The sequence below is a fragment of the Arachis stenosperma genome, chromosome 5 (genome assembly GCF_014773155.1).
Source record: "Arachis stenosperma cultivar V10309 chromosome 5, arast.V10309.gnm1.PFL2, whole genome shotgun sequence".
Taxonomy (NCBI): Eukaryota; Viridiplantae; Streptophyta; class Magnoliopsida; order Fabales; family Fabaceae; genus Arachis; species Arachis stenosperma.
Window position 1 is genome coordinate 115,809,595 of NC_080381.1, and position 22,240 is coordinate 115,831,834.

Below are 22,240 nucleotides of genomic sequence, written 5' to 3' on the forward strand. Positions count from 1 at the left end.
CATACTTCCACGACCTTTTGTTTTTTCGGACAAGCTATACTTCCATGGCATATTTTTCCGCGTGTGATCACGCAACTTCAATGCAGGTCACTCCAGCTCCTTAAAAAAAAAAAAGAAAGAACAACTGATAGAAAGAATGGAGGAACTGAAGCCAAGTGTTGCAAACTCTTCACCTCTCACCCCACTCGGTTTCTTGGACAGAGCAGCAACTGTTTACGGCGACACACCTTCCGTTATCTATGACGCCGTTACCTTCACCTGGTCCCAAACTCGCCGTCGCTGCCTCCAGCTCGCCTCTGCTCTCTCCTCCCTTAAAATCTACCGCGGCGACGTCGTCTCCGTCGTGGCACCAAACATACCCGCAACCTACGAGCTCCACTTCGCCGTCCCCTTCGCCGGCGCAATTCTCAACATCATCAACACACGCCTACGCGCCAGAACCCTCTCCGCTGTCCTCCGTCACGCCGAGTCCAAGCTCGTCTTTGTGGACATAGCCTCACGTGATGTCGTCCTCGAAGCTCTCTCTTTGTTCCCCGAAAATAATCCCCACCGTCCGATCCTCATCCTTATAGAGGACGATGAGGTCGAGCACCTAACTCCATCATCCACCGTTCATTTCGAAGACACGTATGAAGGCTTAGTCTCCAAGGGAGATCCAAATTTCAAGTGGTTATACCCTAACAGCGAGTGGGACCCGTTGAGACTAAACTACACCTCCGGAACGACGTCGTCTTCACCCCAAGGAGTAGTTCACTCCCACAGAGGAACCTTTGTTATCACCGTTGACTCGTTGATGGATTGGGAGGTTCCGAAACAAGCTGTCTTTCTCTGGACCTTAGCGATGTTCCACGTTAACGGATGGTGCTTCCCGTGGGGGATCGCTGCCGTTGGAGGGACGAACATCTGCGTCCGCAAATTCGACGCGCCGATCGTGTTTTCTCTCATCACGAGCCACCGCGTGACTCACATGTGTGCCTCGCCGGTGCTGCTTAACATGCTAACAAACACTCCCGACAACAAGCCGTTGGAGAATCCCGTCCACATTCTCACCGCCGGAGCGCCGCCTCCTCCGGCGGTGATCCAGCGAACGGAATCTTTAGGATTCATAGTCAGCCACGGGTACGGCCTGACCGAGACTGGAGGAGTGGTAGTGTCGTGCGCGTGGAAGAGAAGGTGGAACCGTTTGCCGGCGGCGGAGAGGGCGAGGTTGAAAGCGCGGCAGGGAGTAAGAACATGCCTAATGACGGAAGTGGACGTGGTTACAAGCGCGGGAGAGAGCGTGAAGCACGACGGGGTAACGCTGGGTGAGGTAGTTATCCGCGGAAGCTGCGTGATGCTTGGATACCTTAAGGACCCCGAAAGAACAAAAAACCGTTTGAAAAACGGTTATTTCTACACTGGCGATGTTGGTGTGATCCATGAAGACGGTTACTTGGAAATAAAGGATAGGTTAAGCGACGTCATAACCACCGGTGGCAAGAATCTGAGCAGTGTGGAGGTGGAATCTGTTCTTTACATGCACCCGGAGGTGAAAGAGGCAGCGGTGGTGGCGAGGCCGGACGAGTACTGTGGTCAGACGCCGTGCGCCTTCGTGAGTTTGAAAGAGGGGTTGGTGGTGACAGAGGAGGAGATAATTGAGCATTGCAGGAAGAACATGGCAACTTATATGGTCCCCAAAACGGTGGCGTTTAGGGAGGAGCTTCCAAAGAGTTCCACTGGGAAGATTAAAAAGACTGTGCTGAGACAAATTGCGCAAGAAATGGGATCCATCCCATATCAAAATGTCAATAATAATTACTCCATTTTGTCTTAGACTGGAATCTTTGTATTTTGTAATAATACATATGGAAAGTGGAAAAATGAATGAGGGGTATTTTTACGTGAAACAGTGAAAAATTTAAGCTATCAGTAATCTACATCTAATAGTGACAATTTTTATATATTTTTATTGGTGAAAATTCAGGTAAAGTTCACTTGAAGTTAATATTTAAAAGTCGTTGGATGAAAATTTAATCAAATTAGTTAAATTATCTAACGATTCTTAAATATTAACTTAACATGAAATCGACTTTACCTGAATTTCCACCATTTTAAAATTATACTATTGAACATGAATATATGATTGTAGCTTCAATGATTGTTGAGCTAGAATCAGTAAAATACTGGGGAGATAATGCTTAATGAAAGCCGTGACTTTGGGGTTGCTTATTTGGTCAACTTAGTTCGGTCTTGCATTATAGGTGGGGGACCTTAAATAAAGAATTCAATTGAATATGGTTCCCATGAATATTAGTTACTTTACTAGAGAATAGAACTCAGCACCAATTTATCAAAAAATAACTATAAAATTTGTTAAAATAACTTTAAATATGTTCTAGAAATATTTTCAATAATCTTGGATTATCCACGTTTTATATATTCTTTTATTCTTTTAGTTAATTCAGGTTTTATAATTTTATTTTTGGTTTGCCACTTTTTATAATTTCTGATAGACCAATTGTCGTCGAAGTTGACCCTTTGGTCTTCGTATTGGGCCTAATACACGAACAATTGTGCCAAGTTGGAATTTTGGGCTTTTTTTTGGGTATTAAAACTTTTTCCAAAAAAAAAAACGCTGTATGATACATGCAATCTTTTATGACGAAAACAATTCCTTTTTTGGATTTTTCATAACAAAATTTGATCATGCTTCATGCCAAATATAAATATCTATTGAAATGTGCCAATTACCTTGCAAAAAAGAGCTTAAAGATAGAATTAGATTTTATTTTTTGGGATATGCCTCCTCTTGAAGTAGTGAGAATTTTGAGTGAAGATGATAGAGAGATTACCTTACCCCCATTTAATTTGTAATTAGGTATTTTTTTCTGGGCTTCTGCCCCTCCATAATATCAAAAAACAAAAAAAATAAATATCTATTAAAACTTAATCATCCTCACGAACTTTTTTTCTTTATAAAGAAATGTCGTAAATTCAAATTTTAGTCCGTTTAAGAAAAAAAGTTTTCAAAAATTTTTTGGCTAAAAGAAAAAAGATTTAAGTTCACATATTTTTTAAAACATTTTGCTTAGCTTTGGCTGTTTAATAAACTTGTTTTGGCATTCAAAAAACATAATTACTTTTATTAGCAGAAGATAAATATCACTTTTACTTTTATCCTCTAAGTTTTGACCAAACACACTACACACACCATATGAAACTACATAGAAATCATAACTTGATCGACAAACAATATGTACTACTTAGAATTACAAACACCACTTATATCTTGGAGTCTTAGCTTGATCATATGTCTATATACAAACTTAGCGGAAATCATCATATATATCCATGTGTTTTGTGCCTTAGGAAATCTTTAAACCAAATTGCTGACTTTTTTGGATATCTTTTCAGGCCATTTTTATAGTCCGCAAAATAAATTCCAAACCTCGAAGTGTAGCCTTTGATCCATTCGAAGTTGTCGATCAATGACCATGCAAAATATCCTTTCACATTCACGCCATCCCTAAAAGATTAATTAGAGTTAACCAGCCGAGTTTTAATTTGAATACATCAAACATGTATAATATAAATGAAAAAAAAAAAGACACAAAAAATAGCATGAAAAAAAAACACTTTTCTATTATTATTCTGATAGTATATGCTTACTTTATTGCAGTTTGAATATTGTAGAGATGACTAAAATAGTAATCAATCCTATTTGTGTCGTTAAGGGCTTCATCAAGTGAGAGTGTCGGATCATTGAATTCATCTATACCTGTATAATGAATAAATTAAAATTGTTTTATTTGCATAATAATCATAAGAAAGTAACTCAAACTTAAATTTGGACGACCAGAAAGATAAGTTATTTCTATTAAGATGAGTATTTAATTTTTAGCTTAAACAAAATACATGAGTTTAATTTTTAAAATTTAACTTTTATGCACAATGCAAAAATATTATATAATTATTTAGTCAAATTTATATATGCGTTTAGGTAATTTTTTAAGTAAAGATTGAAAATTTATTTTTGCTAACGTCATGTATAAAATATTTTTATATTGTTAGTGCATTAAAATTAAATTCTAATTTTTATATAATTTTAGTATAAAAAACTTTATACATACCAATATTTAATTATATATCAATACATTAGTAAAAAAATGTTAATTATATAGTATATATTTATTACCATTTTCAGTGATGTAGATCATAGGGTTGTTGTACTTTGCTTTAGTATAGAGCAAAAGTTCTAGAATTCCTTGTGGATAAACAAACAACCAATTTGAAAAAGCCTACAGGAACACAAGTTTACATTAAATAAATCATCATACCAAAAATGCAACTGAAATGAAGCATTGAAATGTGGTTAATTGCAAAATAAATGCATATATTTAATTCACATACCTTTGGACCGATAGGTTTTCCATTTCTCTTCGCTGTAATAATAAAATTATTTTTTATTTAACATTTACAAGAGAAAATATTAAAAAAGTTTGGTAACAAAAAAAATAATAAAAAATAGTCAGAATTCATTTTATTTAATATTTATTAATTATTATAATAATTAATAAATAAATACATATAAAATAAAATAAGTTCTGTCTTTTTTTATTCTAATATTATAAAAAAAATACATAGATCTTTAAATTTACATATGGGCAAATGCCAATTACAATTTTGATCTAATAATGATAAACGTAAGATAGTGTTCTTACTTGTAAGATTAACTAGAAAATCCGTCATGAAGCTAGGGTTGGCATCCCTTAATTGTGGAGCATCGGTAGCATAATTGGCAGTGTAGTAGTTTAATCCAATGAAATCAAAGGACCCTCTTACAAGATTTGATTGATGAATTGAGAATTTTGGCAATCGGCTTCCAACCAGAGACCGCATGGAACTTGGGTATTCTCCTGTGGTTAATGGCTCCATAAACCTGTAAAACATTTTCCCCCTCTATAATAAAAAAATTTATACTATCTAAGTTAACGAATAAATAATTAAGTGTATCCAAGACTCAAGAGTAAATTATTAATTACTTTTACTCTTACGTAGAATATAGGCATTACAATAGTCATTCTCTTTTTTTTTTTTTTTAATTTCTATCAGTATATTATAGATATATAATAATATTAGAATTTAATTCTGATACCTTAACAAAATAAAAAATTTAAAATTTTTTACATAATTATCAAATTAGAGTCATGTATTTAAATAATTTTTTAAATAGTAGATTTAAAAAATTAATTATTTTTATTGATGTGATAATATATAATTGAATATTTATGTAAATATTTTTTATATCATCAGTAATAAAAATTAAATTCATATAATTATTAGGAATAAAATTTTTGAATAATTTGAAGTTTATTATTTCTATCGTTGATTTATGGTTAATAAAGAATAATAATACATACCATCCAAACATGAAATCAATGGCTCTTTGAGCAGCATGATGGTCCAATTCTGTATCATAGAGTGGCACCATCCAGTGACAAACTAGGGTTATCCCTATCAAGCCCTTTTGAGCTGCCTATACACAAAAGAAAATATATAAAAAAAATTATATTTTCAATAAAATAATATTAAAAAGGTAATAACTCAAACTGCCAAAATTATTTTATTTAAGTTAACATTCAAAACATCAATAATTATATTACACACTTATTACATATAATATATATTATCCAATTATTTCAAAAGTAATTAAAAAATATAACATAAGATAACTTTTAATTTAGCAATGTAAAATAAGAATAATTTTGTATAACTTTTTACTAATTTTCTATTGTTTCTGAAATATTTTTGTTTTTAATATAACTTCTTATTTTATTCACGTAAATAAATGATTTTTTTGTTTTTAAATAAATATTGTGAAAAGTACCACTTCTAATATAGAACCTACAATCAATAAGTAATTAGATCCTCACCTCTATTGATATTAGTTCTTATAATATAACCCTCTGATTTATCTATAAATAACACTTTTGGTTACTAAAAGAAATAAGAATAATCAATTACATTTTCTCTTTATTCTTTGATTCTCTACTCTCTCTTTCTATATCCAAACACTGCATTCACCCTTCACATCATTGCTACATAATCACACATGGTATCACGAGCCTTCCATATTTTTCTTTTTTCTTTGAATCCCAGATCTTCTTCGGTTTCTGAATTAGAACATCGCGATCCATAGCTCCCAATTCCAAAACCGCAACATCAACAACAACACCACGTTTCTTATTTTTTGAATTTTGGGTCGCATCTTTACTCTTGGTTGAAGGCACAATTTCAAATACCTCAACATCATCGTTGTTCTCAAGGTTCTGACCTATGGCTTTGATTATTCCAAATGCTTCAACTAACAACAACAAATTTCTCCTCCAACCCATTGTTGACAAATTGGAGGACACTAATATTGTTACCTAGGAACAACTGGCTCTTTTCACCATCAAGGTCAAATTCTCGAAGTCCATATTATTGAGGGCAAAAAACTTTCAAAATATGAATATGATACAATTCAAGTAGCTGGTACAATTCCTTCAAAGTATTCAAAATGGCTTTTACACGATTACAATTTAAGTTCATGGCTCCTTGTATCCATTGATAGCTCTTATAAGAACAGGATGGTGGGCTGTAAATCTATTCGTTAGATCTAGAACAGGCTTTATCAATTATTTGTAGAATTTATAAAATAAAAAATCAACCAAATAAAGGCACAACTAAAGAATACCAAATTGAATGCTCGGAGTATATCATAGTACCTCAAGAACATCAAGAAACTCGTAGATTCTCTTATCTCTTTTGGTTATGATGTCACTACAGAAACACACATCGAAACAATTTGTGATGGTCTCTCAGAAGATTATTCGAGCTGTATTTCTCTTGTACAAGTAAAGTCATAGTTTTTTAATATTGGTGAAGTTGAGACCTTGCTAGTCTCTCATGAAGAAACCATTGAAAAATTTAAACAACTAACCTTAGGGACAGCATAGGCTCGGCTTGCTCACAATTTTCTAATTCAAGATTTTCTGGAAGAGGTTTCAATGGTCGACGAGGTGGCCGTGGAGGCAGATTTGGCAGAGGAGGTAGAAACTCTTGGCAATCATAAAATTGTCTTCAATGTCAAGTATGCAGTAGACCTGGTCATTCTGTTCTCACATGTTTCTATAGAAATTAGTCATCATCTTTCAGTTCTAATAGTGGAATATCAACCTCCACCACCATCTAATGCATTCCATCATCCACAGTCTTACTTAACCTCTACTTTAACATCTTCAATTGCTGATAGTATCTGATTTCTAGATTCGGGTACCAATTATCACTTGACTTTTGATTTTCAAAATTTTATCTCATCTGCTGAATACACTGGCCCAGATCAATTATACATTGTCAATGGTTTTGGTATTTCTATTTCTCAATATGAAAATTCAGTTTTAACTCATCTAACTTCAAAAAGAATTTTTCTTCTTAGAGATCTATTACATGTCCCTGAAATTGCTAAGAATCTATTGAGCATCTCTAAATTTTGTTTGGATAATAATGTCTTCTTTGAATTTTACCCTTTTTATTATTGTGCGAAATCACAGGTCAATAAAGAAATTCTTCTCCAGAAAATCCTTAAGAATGGATTGTATACTTTTGAAAATCTGTGTGTTTCACAAGCTTTAAATCATCAAAATATAATTTAGTCTTTCTTAGCAACCTGCAAATTTAATCTTGCTCTTTGGCATAGAAGGCTTGGACATCCTTCTTCCTCTATTGCTAAAACTGCCCTAAAACAATGTAACATTCCAATTGATAATAATGAGAACTCTGATTCTTTTGTTTGTGAACATTGTTGTATGGCTAAAATGCATGTGTTTTCTTTCTCTAATTCTGACACTATATATACTTCTTCTCTACAACTCGTTTTTATTGATATATGGGGTCCTACTCCTAGTGCATTTCGATCTGGTTTTAGATATTATATGAGTTTTGTTGATGCCTTTAGTAGATACACATGTTTGTATTTGCTTCAAAATAAATCCCAAGTGTTTGAAATTTTTAAATAGTATAAAATCCTAATGGAGAAACAAATTAGTTTTTCTTTAAAACAAATGCAAACAGACAATGATAAACAATTTTTGTCATCCTTTTTCAAGTCTTTTATGCAAGAAAATGGTGTTGTTGATCGCTTGTCTTGTCCACACACCCATCCACAACAAGGAGTTGTTGAAAGAAAGCATAGGCACTTGGATGGGTTTATCTCTTCTTGCCACTGCCAAATTTTCCTTTTCTTTTTGGGAAGATACGTTTTTTACCTCTACATTTTTTATCAATAGACTTCCTACCAAAATTTTGAACTATAACTCGCGTTATGAGATGTTACATAATGTGAAACCAAATTACAGCATGCTGAAAGTTTTTAGTTGTGCATGCTATCCTCATTTCAAACCTTTTAACACTCATAAAATGCACTATAGGTTACAATAATATATTTTTCTGGGCTATGCTCCTCAGTCTATCTAAAGGGTTCAAATGTATTACAAGTCAAGAAAAAATCTATGTTGCAAGAAATGTTATCTTTGATCAACAGTTGTTTTCCTTTTCATCTTTATTTGTTGTTTCTAGCATTCACAATACAGATTCTTCTTCCAAGGATTCAGCTTCTCCTATTTTACCTCCTCATATTCCAACTGTTGAGATTGTGCACCCTGCCAATTCTCCACTCATATCAACCTCTTTCAATTTTTATCTCTCAAATCCTCATACTTCCTTAGACCAACCTTTCTCTAACTCCTCATTAAATATTTCTGGTGCTACACCAATTCAAGCAATAGAAACTGAACCCTCAGGAGTTCCTATTTTTTTCCAAACCCCCACCTGCCAAGTCACTCAAAATCAACACAATATGGTTACCAGGTCAAAATTTGGCATTTACAAACCAAAATTATTAACTGTTGCTGTCACTTTCCATGATCTTCTCCAAAATCCACTAACATCCTTGAAATAGGCCTTGAATTTTTTTTACTGGCTAGGGGCCATACAAGAAGAATATAATGCCTTAATGAAACACAACACTTGGCATTTCACTACACCTCCTCCCAACGCTACAGTCATTGGGTGCAAGTGGCTGTATGCTGTGGAAAGAGCTCCGGACAATACAATTAAAAATATAAGGTAAGACTAGTAGCTAAAGGATATCACCAAGTTGAAGGCTTGGATTTTAACCAGATTTTTAGTATTGTTATAAGACCCTCTACCATTAGGACTGTGATTTCTATTACTGTGACAAAAGGCTGGCTTCTGCAGCAATTCGATTTCAATAATGCCTTTCTAAATGGAACATTGGATGAGGATGTTTATATGAGGCAACCACCAGATTTTACTTCCTCTAACTTTACTTTACAGGGGACAATGCATCTGAAATAGAAATTCTCATTCAATCTCTTCACAATAAATTCTCTCTCAAGGATTTAGGCAACCTGCATTACTTTCTTGGCTTAGAATTCAATAAATTACCTAATGGTGACCTACACATATCTCAGTCAAAATATATTCTGGATCTATTACACAAAGCTCAAATGTATGAATCTAAAACTGTATCGACCCCTGTGTTATCTACTCTGAAACTCATTTTCCAAGGCTCACCAGAGTTTAAGGATCCAACTAAATATCGCTCACTGGTTGGAGGCCTTCAGTATGCTACTTTAACCCATCCTGAAATTGCTTTTTCTGTAAATAGGATTAGCCAATTAATGCAGAATCCCAAAGAGTAGCATTGGAAAGCTCTAAAGCGCATACTCAAATATCTCTCAGGTACGTATCATCATGGTTTAGTATATTCTAAATCTACTAATGTTCATATTCTGGTGTTTGTAGATGCTGATTAGGCTAGTGACTTAGATGATAGAAGAAGTACCAGTAGTTATTGTGTCTACCTAGGTTGTAATCCCATCTTTTGGTGAAGTAAAAAATAGAATGTAGTGAGTCAATTCTCCACTGAAGCAAAATTCAGGTGCTTGGCAGATGTAAAGGTTGAAGTTTTCTGGGTGCAGAAGTTGTTACAGGAACTTAGCATACCTCAAAATGTCTCCCCATATCTTCTGCGACTTGAGTGCTATTATGTTTGCTGCCAATCCAGTTCTTCATAGTCGTAGCAAATATTTTGAAATTGATTTTCATTTTCTGCAAGATAGAGTTGCAAAACGCCAACTTTTTGTGGTTCATATTCCTTCTGATTCACAGGTAGCTGATGAGCTGATCAAGTCCCTCTCAAAAACTCTCTTTCATAAATTTCAAACCAAACTCAGGGTGGTTTTCAATTCTACACTGAGTTTGAGGGGGATGTGAAGAGTACCACTTCTAATATAGGACTTGAAACTAATACAGTTAAGGAGTAGTTAGAGCCTCACCTCTCTTGATCTTAGTTCTTGTAATATGACTCTCTAATGTATCTATAAATAACACTCTTGGCTACTAAAAGAAATAAGAATAATTAATTACATTTTCTCTTTATTCTTTAATTCTTTACTCTTTCTTTCTATTTCCAAACACTGCATTCACCTTTCACATCACTGCCACATAATACACAAATATATGTATCTAAAATAGGACTATAAAATGATTAGTCTGTTCCATCAAAATTTATTTTATTTAAATCTGTAGATAATATAGGTTGATTCATTTATTTTTTATTTGTTTACGATCTTGTTTATGGTATAGTTGGTTGATTATGTGGATTTACCTATTTATTTTTTATTTTTTCAAAAGAAAATTGGACAAAAATTTATAGTTTTAGACCAAAAAAAGTTTTTTTTTGACAAATAAATCACTTTTGGACTAAAACACTTAAATAAATGGAGCTTTTTTAACGAGTGCCTTGAATTTTCAGGTCGAATAAAAAAATTAAAAAAAATTAACTCCGTAACTGTTCTCTTTAATCCGTAATTTTTTACTTTAATCAGGCCAAGTTCGTTTAACGTCTCGTTTTCAGTGCTCAATTTTAATGACAAAAGTTTAAATTGGGTAAAAGACTTTTCTAACAGATTTATTTGCAAGAAAAAATATAGGTAACTAACAACATTGTTGAATAATATAAATAATGGAATTAAAAAATTAAATGAATCCGAAAATTAGTTATTGTCATGAGTAATTAATATCTAAATTTAAAAAAATAAGGGTTTTCACATTGAGACTCTCCAACTAGCCTCTGGTCGTCTCTTTCTCTCAGCCCATCGCCGCGCCTCGGCAGCCGACGCCGCCTCCTTCTACGCCAACTTCCGAGCAGCCCAGATACAAGTATTTTAATCTAGATGTTTGATTCAATAGGATAGCGGATGATTATTTATATTCTTACACAGATGGTTATTTGTAATAGTCTTTATGTAGAGTATGTGATCAGTTACAACTTACAAGTAGTAGAGGCTGAATGTTCGATTCCTTAGGCTAGTGGATGGTTATTTCTATTGGCACATAGATAGTTATTTGTAATAGTCTTGATATAGTATGTCTGATCAGAAACAAATAGTAGAGGTTGAATGTTCTATTCTATAGCCTTTCACTGACCTAAGAAGGTTGGAAACAGAGACACGGAACGCTAGCAGGAACGGGCCTTCAGCCGGGACGCGGGCGGCGACGGGGTGTCTCCTACACAAAGTTGGACGCTTGATGGCTACACGAGGGAGGCGCTCCGGATGACGACAGCAGCGGAGAGACCGGACGGATGAAACTTGGAGGCGAGAAGGTGTTTGATTCCGACGACTGTTCACGTTGCAGCAGGAGCGTCGGCAGTGAGTGCTCTCCTAAGTAAATGCACGTTGAGTTTTGGGGTAGGAGAAACGGTTTGACGGCTAGGTCAAAAAGGGGTAGATAATATTAGGGTGTAGTGTGTTTTAGTTGAAATAGGTCAATTTTAAAGTCCATTATTTATATTGTTCAAATAAGTTATTAGTTACCTAACATTATCCTATTTACAATTATTAACCAAACCCTAAATATAAACATATATGCAACAAAAATTAAAGCTTGGTTACAAAACCTGATACTTAGTTTTGTAGATATTGAAAGCAGCTGCATGAGCCAATAATTGATGGTGTGACACTATATAGGGTTCAGTAGCTGAGTCTCCACCACTGCAATTTAGGTTTTGCCAAGATGAACATCTCAATGGTGCACCAACTCCATCTGCGTAACCATGTTTACTGAATGACCATGGTTCATTAAACGTAATCCAATTCTTCACCCTGTCTCCAAATTCCTTAAAGCAAACCTCAGCATATTCCTTAAAATCCTTTCTAATGATATTCAAAAAAAAAAGAAAAAGAAAAAGAAAAAGGTTTTAATATTTAGGGTATATGTTGATGATCATGCATTATATATAGTTTCGATTAATTAGGTGCTAATTAAGAAATATGAATTACACTATATTAGGGCTTAAAAAGCCTCCATATTCATCTTCTAAGATTTGAGGAAGGTCCCAATGAAAAAGAGTTGCAAAAGGTTGAATATCTGCATTGAAATAATACCACATGTTATTAGAAAATAATAAAAATATCAACTTTTAAAAAATTGAACTGATTATCGAATCATCCTAATTATTAGTTCGTTGATTTAGAAGTTCAATCAATTTAATTGTAAAATAATTGAATTATAATAAAATAATATATAAAATTATAAAAAAATATACAAAAAAACATAAATATATGCTATTATCAATTTTAAAAATACATAAATTAAAAGTGCAAACCAATTAAAATTTTATAATCTAAATATAAATATAACATAAGAGTTAACAAAAAAAATCAAATCTCAATAACATTCATGATATTATACATTTTATGTTATACAATAATAAAAAATAACCAAACAAAAAAAATTAATAGTTTAATTATATCTTAATTCGCAATTTTTTTATTTAAAAAATAAGTTTATTTTATATTTTTAATTATATATATAATTTAAATTAAATGTGTTTCTTTGGTCGGTATTATTAAATGTATGTATTGTGTTATAATATTAAATAGAATAGTTATATATATATCATAGATATATGATATATATCCATTATTATAAAATAAACTTTTTTCTAAAAAAATCAATCGCTTTTTAATTTGGTCTGACCGGTTGATTTTTGGTTGATTTAGCGATTTATAATTGATTCTTAAACAGATAATTTTAGTTTATCACTGAATCGCATAGTTAAACAGTTTTCAATTCACCGATACAACTAATTGATTCAATCAGGTTTCAAAACATTAAAAATATTATATGCAGTAGTTATATAAGGCATAATTAAAATGCAAATAAACTGATCAATCGATTTTTAATTTGGTCTGACCGGTTGATTTTTGGTTGATTTAGCGATTTATAATTGATTCTTAAACAGATAATTTTAGTTTATCAACTGAATCGCATAGTTAAACAGTTTTCAATTTCACCGATACAACTAATTGATTCAATCAGGTTTTCAAAACATTAAAAAATATTATATGCAGTAGTTATATAAGGCATAATTAAATGAGCAAATAAAACTGAAAATATTATGTAAGGGAAAAAAAATCAGATACTTCATTGACATATATATATAGTGATGACCTTTCGCTAGTAGCTCGTTGATGAGATTATTGTAATAGTTGATTCCTTCCTTGTTCACACCTCCACTGAGCCTTCCTTCTAAAATTAGTCAATATAGTGGAACTAATTAACACTAGAATACGATTTAATTTTCATGCTCCAACGTTAAAAATGTAAAAAGTTTTATACAAATATTTAATCGTGTATTGTTATATAATTAAAAGTAGTTAACTTTTAAATTCATCAAGTTAGAAATCATTTAAACACATAAATTTTATTAGATATAATTGAATAAAACCTTTTAAATTGTCAATATATCAAAATTAAATTCTTAAAATGTAAAGGTAAATTTATTTTAACTTTTAAAGAAATAATTTAACCTTATTTTTTTCCATTTAAATTTAAAAGAGCGTAAAGCAATATTTCTAAAGCTTTTCAAAAGTTGTTGATGTCTCTCTTGGCTTTTAAATGAGTAAAAAAAAGTGTTTGGTAAATATATGTAAAATTATTCTTAAAATCTAAAATGACTATATAAAATATAAATATAACAATAAGTCAGTATTATTAAAATTTTCAATTCTAATAAGTAATACCAAATCTATCCTTCAAGTTAAGAAAATGAGAATTTGATTTTTTTTTTTTTTAAGAATTGTATTTTTTTTACATTCATTAAAAATGAAGGAAGCAAAAGTAAAAGCTAAAAAAAAGGAAAAAAAGAGTCTTAACAATTATAATTGTGTGTATAAGGAATGATTCTTTGAGTCCAAAAAATGAGCCCTAAATCAATAATTTGGTGAAAGACATGCAGTATTTGTTCATAAAATTAAGAAATAACCCTAACTAATGGTAATATGAGAGAAATTATGTATCCATGTGTTACTTACTTGGTAGTATTCTGGACCATGATATGGAGAACCGATAAGCATCCATGTTCATATCCTTCATAATCATAACATCTTCCTGCTTAATCATTAGCGCATGTTTTTAAAGAATGTGATTATTAATGAGTTATATGATTAATAATATATTATTAATAATTAAATTATTAATTTATCTTATATGCAAGCAAATTAAATATATTGTGGAGTGGTTTAATTTGTAGTATATATTATTGCACCTTATAACGATGGTATTCATCGATGGCCACATCCCCGTTGCTTCTGTCATCTATCTTGCCTATATATATTATGTATATATAGAGCACGAAATAAGATTTTATAATAACAAATATGTATTTTTTTACTTGAATAACAAATAGATTACATCAATATAATAATTGAATAGAGTTAGGGTTCTAATAATAATGTTAGTTTTTTTAACTTACCCGGCCCGTCCCCTTTCAAATTCAAAATCTTTAGAGTTTATGTTAGGAATTTAAATGCGTATTTTTTTTATTGGCCTAAATTTTTGAAAAAATAGTATCATACACTATCATCATATGATATCAAAATTTTTTTTTACTCAAAAGATTTAGATTTAATTGCTATTGATTCCAAAAAAAAAAAAAACATCAAACCATAAATAAAAAATTTATGCAAATTGTACGTAAACTCATTTCATATGATGATAATTTATTCAAATGGTAATTATTTATTTCAACCCTTAATAAATAACTTTTTCTTTAAAAAGAATCAGTTTAACTAACCAAATAAAAAATGATTTTGTTACAGATACAAATATTATGTATAGATCAGACATTTAATTAATATAATTAATAGAGACTAATGAGAAAAGGACCTGGAAAATTATGAGCGAAAGTATCCCATATACTTGGAGTTCTACCACCAACAGCTGCTGCACCTTCGTACTGATTAAATTTTTCATAAACATATATATAGATAGATACACTGAAACTAGTTATCACATGTTTGATATATCTAGAGAGAAAAAATTAAATTTAATCAAAACTTTAGGCCTTGGATATACCTGGTAAGAAGATGATGCTGTCCCAAAAATAAAACCATGTGGGAAACTTGCTCGGTTGAGAGATGCAGAACTACTAATACTACCAGTGTTCAATATGGTTTCGGCTTCAATGCTTTTTAAGCTAAGAACCAGAATCATACTAACGACATATTGAAAATAATGGAATGCCATAATCCACAAATATTATGCTTTTCCTCACTTCATCCAAGAATACAATGTTGCCTCCTATATATATTATTCAAAATTGTTATTTACACACTAAAATTGTAAAATTTAATTATAATATATTTATACATAAATATATATAATTTAATTTATTTTTAATATATATTTTATATTTAAAATATATTTTTTATGCTAATAATTAATTTTAATAATTAATTTTAGTGTGTACCTACGTGATATAGAAATATTATATTATAGAACTTATGTGCACTATTAAACACGAAATAAACGAAGGCATGACACCAATTATTGGAAGGAAACCGAAAGATAATATATTTTATATATAATATTGAATTTGACTATTTTGTTTATTAATTAAGCCCACTTATATGTATGTGGGGACAAAAGTTATATACAATTTCTTTGCTTCTCGATTGTAAAATATATGATATGATTTAATTATTAGTATATCCATAATGCGAAGCAATAGGGATAGTAAGATTCAAGAAATTAAGTGGAAAAATAAATAATCTTATATTTTAATTTTATTATCACTATCACAAAGGAATACACTTGTGTGTATATATAAGATGTTTTATTTCTAACAAAGGAATACACTTGTGGAATATACTTTTATAAGTATTGATAGTAGTTCACAATGCAACTTTGAAAGTGTAAGTAACAAACATATCATAAGAAAGAATTTTATATGAGATAATTATGGATGAAAATTTATATAAACAACTATAATTTGTGAAATTTTTATTTTGAAAATGATCTTAAGTAACTTCTCTATTAAAAACAATTCAATGCTTAAGAATGGATCTTGGAAATATAAAGCATTATTACGAGCATTAGGGGTGTGCATGGTCCGGTCCGATTCAAAGATTTGGTTTGATTTCGAACATTTTAGGGGCTAATTTGATGTGATTTCACTAGGTTTAGGGCCGAATAAAGGTCTCAAAAATAGACCCGGTTATTATTTCGGATCGGGTTCGGGCCATGGCTCGGGCCACTCAAAATCGGCCCGGTCATCATACATAATTAATATTTTGTGTTATTAGTGATGGATGATGGCTATTCTTATGTAGAATTTAAGTATTGTAAACCTTAATATTTTGTGTTATTAGTTATTATAAAACTATAAGTTAATATTTTATGTTTAAAATACATAAGATTTTAGACTAATTAATGCATAATATTATATTATTTGTATTGATTTAAATATTTGGTGTTATTAGACAATATTAGTATTGATTATGATTATGCTTTAATTTTAGAGAATGGTTGGTTCTTGTTATATTTTTCTAAATGAATTTTATCATGTCAAATAATGGTTGGAGTCTTAGAAATTTGGAAATGTAATGTATCAAGGTAATGTAATGTTAACGGCCTGATTTTCACCCGTTTTTATCCGGTACAATCGTAGCCCAAAAGTGTATAGATTTCATCAGGTTTAGGGTTGAATTTAGGTCTAATAAATAGGTTCGATATATATTTCGGGTTAAATCTGGATCATATCAAACCTAATTTTATCCGGTCCATACACATCCCTAATGAGCATAATGAGAATAGAAAAGCACAAGTCAATACAATTTATACTTACAGGGAAAATAAAATCAAATAACACTTACAGATATTAGAAAATGTATTAGATTTATATCTAAAAAATAAAAATAAATATTTTTTATAATGAACTATATATAAATTAATAGGAGGCGTAATATTTTTTTAAAGATCTCATTAGACTAAAAAAATTAAATTAATAATTAAATAATAATAAAAAATAATAAATTTTAATAATCTCTTAATATATGTTTTTTATAATTTCTAATAGCTAGACGAGTGGAGTAGAGTGAGGTATACGTTTCGGTTTGGGAAAAAAAAATCTACGTTATGCTATTATAATCAATTATTTCGTGCAATATTGCTTACACCGGTATCTTTTTTATTTAAACATTATTATAGTAGACCATCATTGTCCTTGACAATATTTAAAATATTTTGCTAGATTTCAAAAAATCTGTTGCAATGATTATTAAATTTTATGTGCTTACTTTTTCAACTAACCTCCTAATAAATATTTACATTTGTCCATGACCGGTGGAGAGGACAAAAGAAAAAAAAATTGGTAGGATGTGAATTAAAAACGTGAAAATTAAAAATTCTCGTTTTATCTTATATATATATAATGCGACGTAACGTTCAACAATTTATTCTATAATGTTTATTATGGTGCTTAAAAATTTAGTGTTAGTTATAAAAAAATAATTAATATTAAATTTAAAATTATAAAAATTAATAAATTTTAAATATTTAAAATTTATTATAAAGATAAATTTAATAAAAATTTAGCACTAAGTAATAACTTGATGGGAATTGATTTTTATTTTATTTTATCTGCCTACGTCTCACATTTAATTTAGGATAAAATCTATAAACGAAACAAATAGAAATTAATATCACATAAATATTCTAAATACAATAACGTTATATGGCTGTCTTGTTTGTGTTTATATGTAAATTAAATTTATTATTAGATTTGACTACTTATATTTTTTTAAAGTAAATCAAATCAATAAAAACCGAATTGGTAAAAAAATTATTAAATCAAAATATATAGCTTTGCCTTTGATTTAGTAGAGTTAAAAAATGTTAAAATGGCTAACACATGGTAAATCAAAATAATAGACTTTGATTTATACTCATCATAGTAAATAAAAACAAGTGATTTCGATTTATATCTCCGAATAATTTGAAACGAATAGCTTTGATTTATAGGTATTGTAGATGTTAGGATTTGGTTGAATTAGTCCCACATTACTTAGGATAGTAAATGAAGTGAGTGACCTAGGCTATAAATATGAGGCTAAGTTCTCCATTTATTTTTGCACCAGTCAGAAACACTTTAAGTTTGTATCTGATTTTTCTTTTTCTCTGTACTCTTTGATTAGAGAGTGTTGTGAGGTGTAGTTAGATATTTGCTTTGAGAGAGTGTGGGTGTACTGGGGTGCTGGTGTTAGAGAGAAAGAAGTCTATGTGTTGTAACAATTTTCACATAGTGATATCTCTGGTTGTCATTTGACAACGGCCGTGGTTTTTTCTCCGGTAATTAGAGTTTTCACGTTAAATTCTTGTGTTGTGATTGTGTCTATTTTATTTCTCTGTCAAAAGTGTTTTCTCAAGGGGAAATAGTGTCTTATTCCCAACAGTAGAGTATAGTAAAATCGAATGTATTAGATTCGATTTATTATATATACATCTATATATATAATTCGAATTCAGTTGTTTTGAATTACAATTCACAATCTTCTCCATCCAAAACACACTTTAGAAAGAAATATTAGGCAACAACATCACAAAATTCAAAACTGATTGTATGGAGGACAACCCAAATCGTATTATTGGTTGGACGAAATTGTCCATATTACTAGTGACACTAATAAAGAGGTTAGTGAATGAAATTTTTTTTAAGATAGATTAAAAATGTTAGTAATATTAAGCCGTCGTTTAGAGTATTTGTTTATAAACGTTAGATAGGAATTAGAATTTCTAAACTACAAATAGTGATTAGAGTAGTGATTTAGTAGTTGTTAGATTTTTTCAATTATACATGCTACTTAGAATAGTAATTATAAATAACTGTTAGTTAAAGTAGTAACTAGAGGTTCTGTTAGAATTTATAAGTTGTAAATGTTAGATTAAGTAGTGAAAATTAGTCTAGTTAAAATTTAATTTAACTCAAAAGTATCAATGATAATAGTAATTCAGGATTGTGATATATTTTACATTAAATTTATTTTTTATTAGAATTTTCTATGTTTGGTCTCTATTTAGATTTAGCTCGAATTTTTTATTTTGAATTTGTAAGATTATTTGTTTGGATTTAGGGCATTTTTTGATTAAGTCGTGAATTATTTAATATTTTTTTAGTAAAATATTTTGTTATGATTCTTAAAAATAATTTTTTATTGTTATGCAATTTACCGATGTATCACCAACATGAGAAGGTAGCATGGTATATTCCTAGACGATAGGATTATACCACTTTTGTATATGACCGGTTTGTACCATCTTATAAGACTGAGCGAGACTTGATTTAGCTAGATTGGATGAGCCATTAGTGAGTGCATTCGGAGAGTGTATGATTATGCTACAGGATGTAGCATATCAAGTAGAGCTCCCGACTGATGGTAAATATGATAGTGGATGTCTGACAGATTTTGAGAGATATATAGAGCGAGGGTGGCCGACCAGTATAGCCTTGATTCAAGGAGCTATTAGGTGTCTTACCTCCTGCAAACCATATCGACAAGACTTGGATGTAGGACACATTCAGTGAGCTTCCTCAAGGCACAGATGAGGATACGGTTAAGACATATGTAAAGGCGTACATCATGATGCTGTTATCGGCTCAATATTTCGGTGACAACTCCGGTACACGTCTTCACATTCATTGGCTACCATACATAGCTAGGCTAGAGGATATGGGCAGATACAATTGGGGATTCATTGTTATCTCGTGGTTATATTAGTGCATGTGTCGTGTGGCCAATAGAAATGTAGTAAAGTTGGCCGGTCCATTGCGACTCCTTTAGTCATGAGTCTTCTGGCAGTTCCCTAGTTTTAGGTAGGGGTGGCAACATGCACCCTATCTGCGGGTACCCAATCCGATCGAATAGGGTTGGCAACCCGATCCGCAGCAGACAAGATTTTTGTACGGATCGAGTAGGGTGCGGTTAAGTCTCAACCCTGTCCAACCAACCCGTACCCTATATATATGTGTTATAAACTTATATAAAAATATGTTTCAAGTGGATGTTGAATCAAGGACCTGTCACTAAATGCAAAGGATCCTTAGCTACTAAGAGAAGATCATTAATTGATAATTTAATATTTTTTTACATAAAAATCAATTTTATTTTAAATTATCATCAAGTTATATAATAATGTTGCATATTTTTGGTAATCTACGAGTAGGATTAGGATTGGATGCAAATCCTATCCTATCCATTGCCACCCTTAATTTTAGGCTTGATGGGTTTGACGCGATTCATTGATCGTTAGCGTCGAGGTATTTGATGTTTATGGTTATTATGTTTGTTAATATTTTTTCAGTATATGGCCGTTGTTGATAAAATGTTTGGGTCTCAGGTGGTCAGGTTATCAGCCAATATTGCTGAAGTCTAAAAGTGTGGGGGGTATTGCTGAGTTCTCGAACTAGATACTCTACCACCTCCAACTGAAATACTCCTTGCTATATCATTATCGCTACCATCAACAATCGTGGCGGACTCCACATCATCATCATCATCATCAGATCATCCCGCAGTACATCTTCGAAAAGGTCGATTATTACTTATTTGTCCATCACAATCGCAGTTTTAATCAATTGCGAATGACGAAGATGTAACCAAAACTGCCTCAAGTGCAATGATAGGCACCGATGATGAGGCACCAATAGGCATTGAACTAGAGGCTCCTGACATTGCTAAAGATTGACGATAACTTGGCCAATAACTAATGAGTCCTCACCTCAGAAAATTGACGATGACATGTAACAGAACTTACAAATCTTCGCAATTGTCTATCACGAAGGAATCGTAATTCACACTATCACGTACAACAGAAATCAGAATTCTATATAATAATTTATCCACCCGTTCCATGTCATGCAATCCCAATTTTTGGATTATAGTATTTTGAAACTCAACGAAACTCGTAAAAAATTTGATAAAAATACTCAATGGATCCTTATCAGTATATTTTATTCCCTCTCGTGTTTTTTTCTTAATCGACCATCTATAGTATACAAGAACCAAAAAACTATCATCACTAGCTATTGTGAGTCCATTCTAATGAATTCATAACGTTCCGATCATCTATTCTATTATATAAAAATCGGATATCTGCACTTAATGATGAAGCTGACGTGGCATGCTTCGGAGAGTGCTACCCGATTTAATTGTTTTAACTCATTCAATACAATTTATTGCACTGAATTAATTATATCAACTAATTGATTTGATTAGATATTTAAATATTTCTTTTCTTAATATAATTTATTATAATTTACATTACTTAATTAATTATACTACATTAATTATAATTCGTTATATTAGTGAATTAGTCTTTTCATTTATAAAGTCTAAAATAAAATAAATAAATTGTTATTAATTCTAATTAAATTTATTTATATACTATATATGAATTAACGTCTATTTTATTCTATTATATAAAAATTGAATTTCTACACTTAATGATGGAGCTGACGTGGCATGCTTTTGAGAGTGTTTCTCGATTTATTTCTCTTAACTCATTAAATATAATTTATTATGAGATTAATTATATCAACTAATTGATTTAATTAGATATTTAAATATTACATAATAGTTATAATTTATATCAATTTATTTTAACAATATTTTCTAATTTATTTCTTTTAATATTTTGGTAGTATTTTTTAATTTATTAAATCAAATTAGGTATAAATTATGTATATTAATTAATTGATTTGATTAAATTATTAATAATTAAAATAATAAATCTATAAATAAAATAAGCAATTGAGATATTTTTAACTAACAATTAAATCAAATTAAATTATATG

The 22,240-nt window shown here is 30.8% G+C and overlaps 2 protein-coding genes across 2 annotated transcripts; one reads left to right on the top strand and one right to left on the bottom strand.

Annotated features, from left to right (window-relative positions):
* Nucleotides 1–1,905, top strand: LOC130983283 (2-methylpropanoate--CoA ligase CCL4-like). The gene has a single exon (XM_057907502.1). It carries the CDS (start codon nt 137–139, stop codon nt 1,811–1,813), a length of 1,677 nt encoding a protein of 558 aa, XP_057763485.1. The 5' UTR covers nt 1–136; the 3' UTR covers nt 1,814–1,905.
* Nucleotides 1,906–3,200: 1,295 nt separating this feature from the next.
* LOC130983284 (beta-glucosidase 12-like) lies at nt 3,201–15,653 on the bottom strand. The gene is made up of 13 exons (XM_057907503.1): nt 15,466–15,653; nt 15,277–15,346; nt 14,657–14,715; nt 14,424–14,499; nt 13,561–13,638; nt 12,387–12,474; nt 12,005–12,260; nt 5,400–5,515; nt 4,701–4,918; nt 4,390–4,421; nt 4,175–4,277; nt 3,649–3,757; nt 3,201–3,505 (listed from the first exon to the last, which is right to left on the bottom strand). The coding sequence occupies exons 1-13, from the start codon at nt 15,634–15,636 to the stop codon at nt 3,319–3,321; spliced, it is 1,563 nt and encodes a 520-aa protein (XP_057763486.1). The 5' UTR covers nt 15,637–15,653; the 3' UTR covers nt 3,201–3,318.
* Between the last annotated feature and the right edge of the window lie 6,587 nt (nt 15,654–22,240).